Consider the following 752-nt stretch of genomic DNA (forward strand, 5'->3'; position numbering starts at 1 on the left):
GACAGTGAAATCATTATACACCGGTTCGAGGTAAGGTTTGTTGACCACAGTTTCAACTGTGTATGGTTTCAGTTGCTCTTTTAGAACAGGATATGGCTGCTCCACCTCCACGGGTACAGGGTTTTCTACGTACAAGTTGTAAGGCTTCTTGACGAATTTGGTCACGGGATAAGGTTCAGGAATTTCAACTCGTACAGGATAAGGGACAATTTTTTCCACAGGAACTCCGTAGGGTTCAGAGATATGATAAGGAACTGGATTGTCATAAGGAATTTTCACAAAATAAGGAACTTTCTTTTCTACTACGACATTATAGGGTACTGGAACTGCTTTTATTTTGGTTCTGGTACCTGACTCAATAAGATCCGAATAGACAATTGGCGTATTTGAACCCTTCAGATAAGAAGGGTCGTGTGTTATGGAACTGGAATATGAGAATGGTTTTGATTTTCCCGACACTAATACTGGACCATGCTCTGACTTATAATACACACCAAATTTAGGATCATACTTCAAAGTTGGATAAGATGATGGACTTATCTTTACACGCCCCTTTTTACCACCCAACCCTTTTAGGAACGGAAACACATGCTTTAGTTTATCACTTATCATTTGAAGTGCAGTTTTCTTCTTCCCCACTTTGTCATTTTTGCCATATAAGTTGCTGCTACCTAAAGTGAAAAATTTGTCATTCATACCTCTCTCTTTGTGAACGTGTGTGAAATTAGTTGGTTCGTCATTTTCCCAAACTT

At 39.1% G+C, this 752-nt stretch overlaps 1 protein-coding gene across 1 annotated transcript; it reads right to left on the reverse strand.

Annotated features, from left to right (window-relative positions):
• Positions 1-6: 6 nt before the first annotated feature.
• Positions 7-733, reverse strand: LOC113473354 (the record flags this gene model as incomplete). Its single annotated transcript, XM_026833028.1, has 1 exon — positions 7-733. A coding segment is annotated over exon 1 (690 nt), but the record flags the coding sequence as incomplete, so codon positions are not given.
• Positions 734-752: the final 19 nt, after the last annotated feature.

Source organism: Diaphorina citri, unplaced genomic scaffold (assembly GCF_000475195.1).
Source record: "Diaphorina citri unplaced genomic scaffold, Diaci psyllid genome assembly version 1.1 scaffold26174, whole genome shotgun sequence".
Classification (NCBI taxonomy): domain Eukaryota; kingdom Metazoa; phylum Arthropoda; class Insecta; order Hemiptera; family Psyllidae; genus Diaphorina; species Diaphorina citri.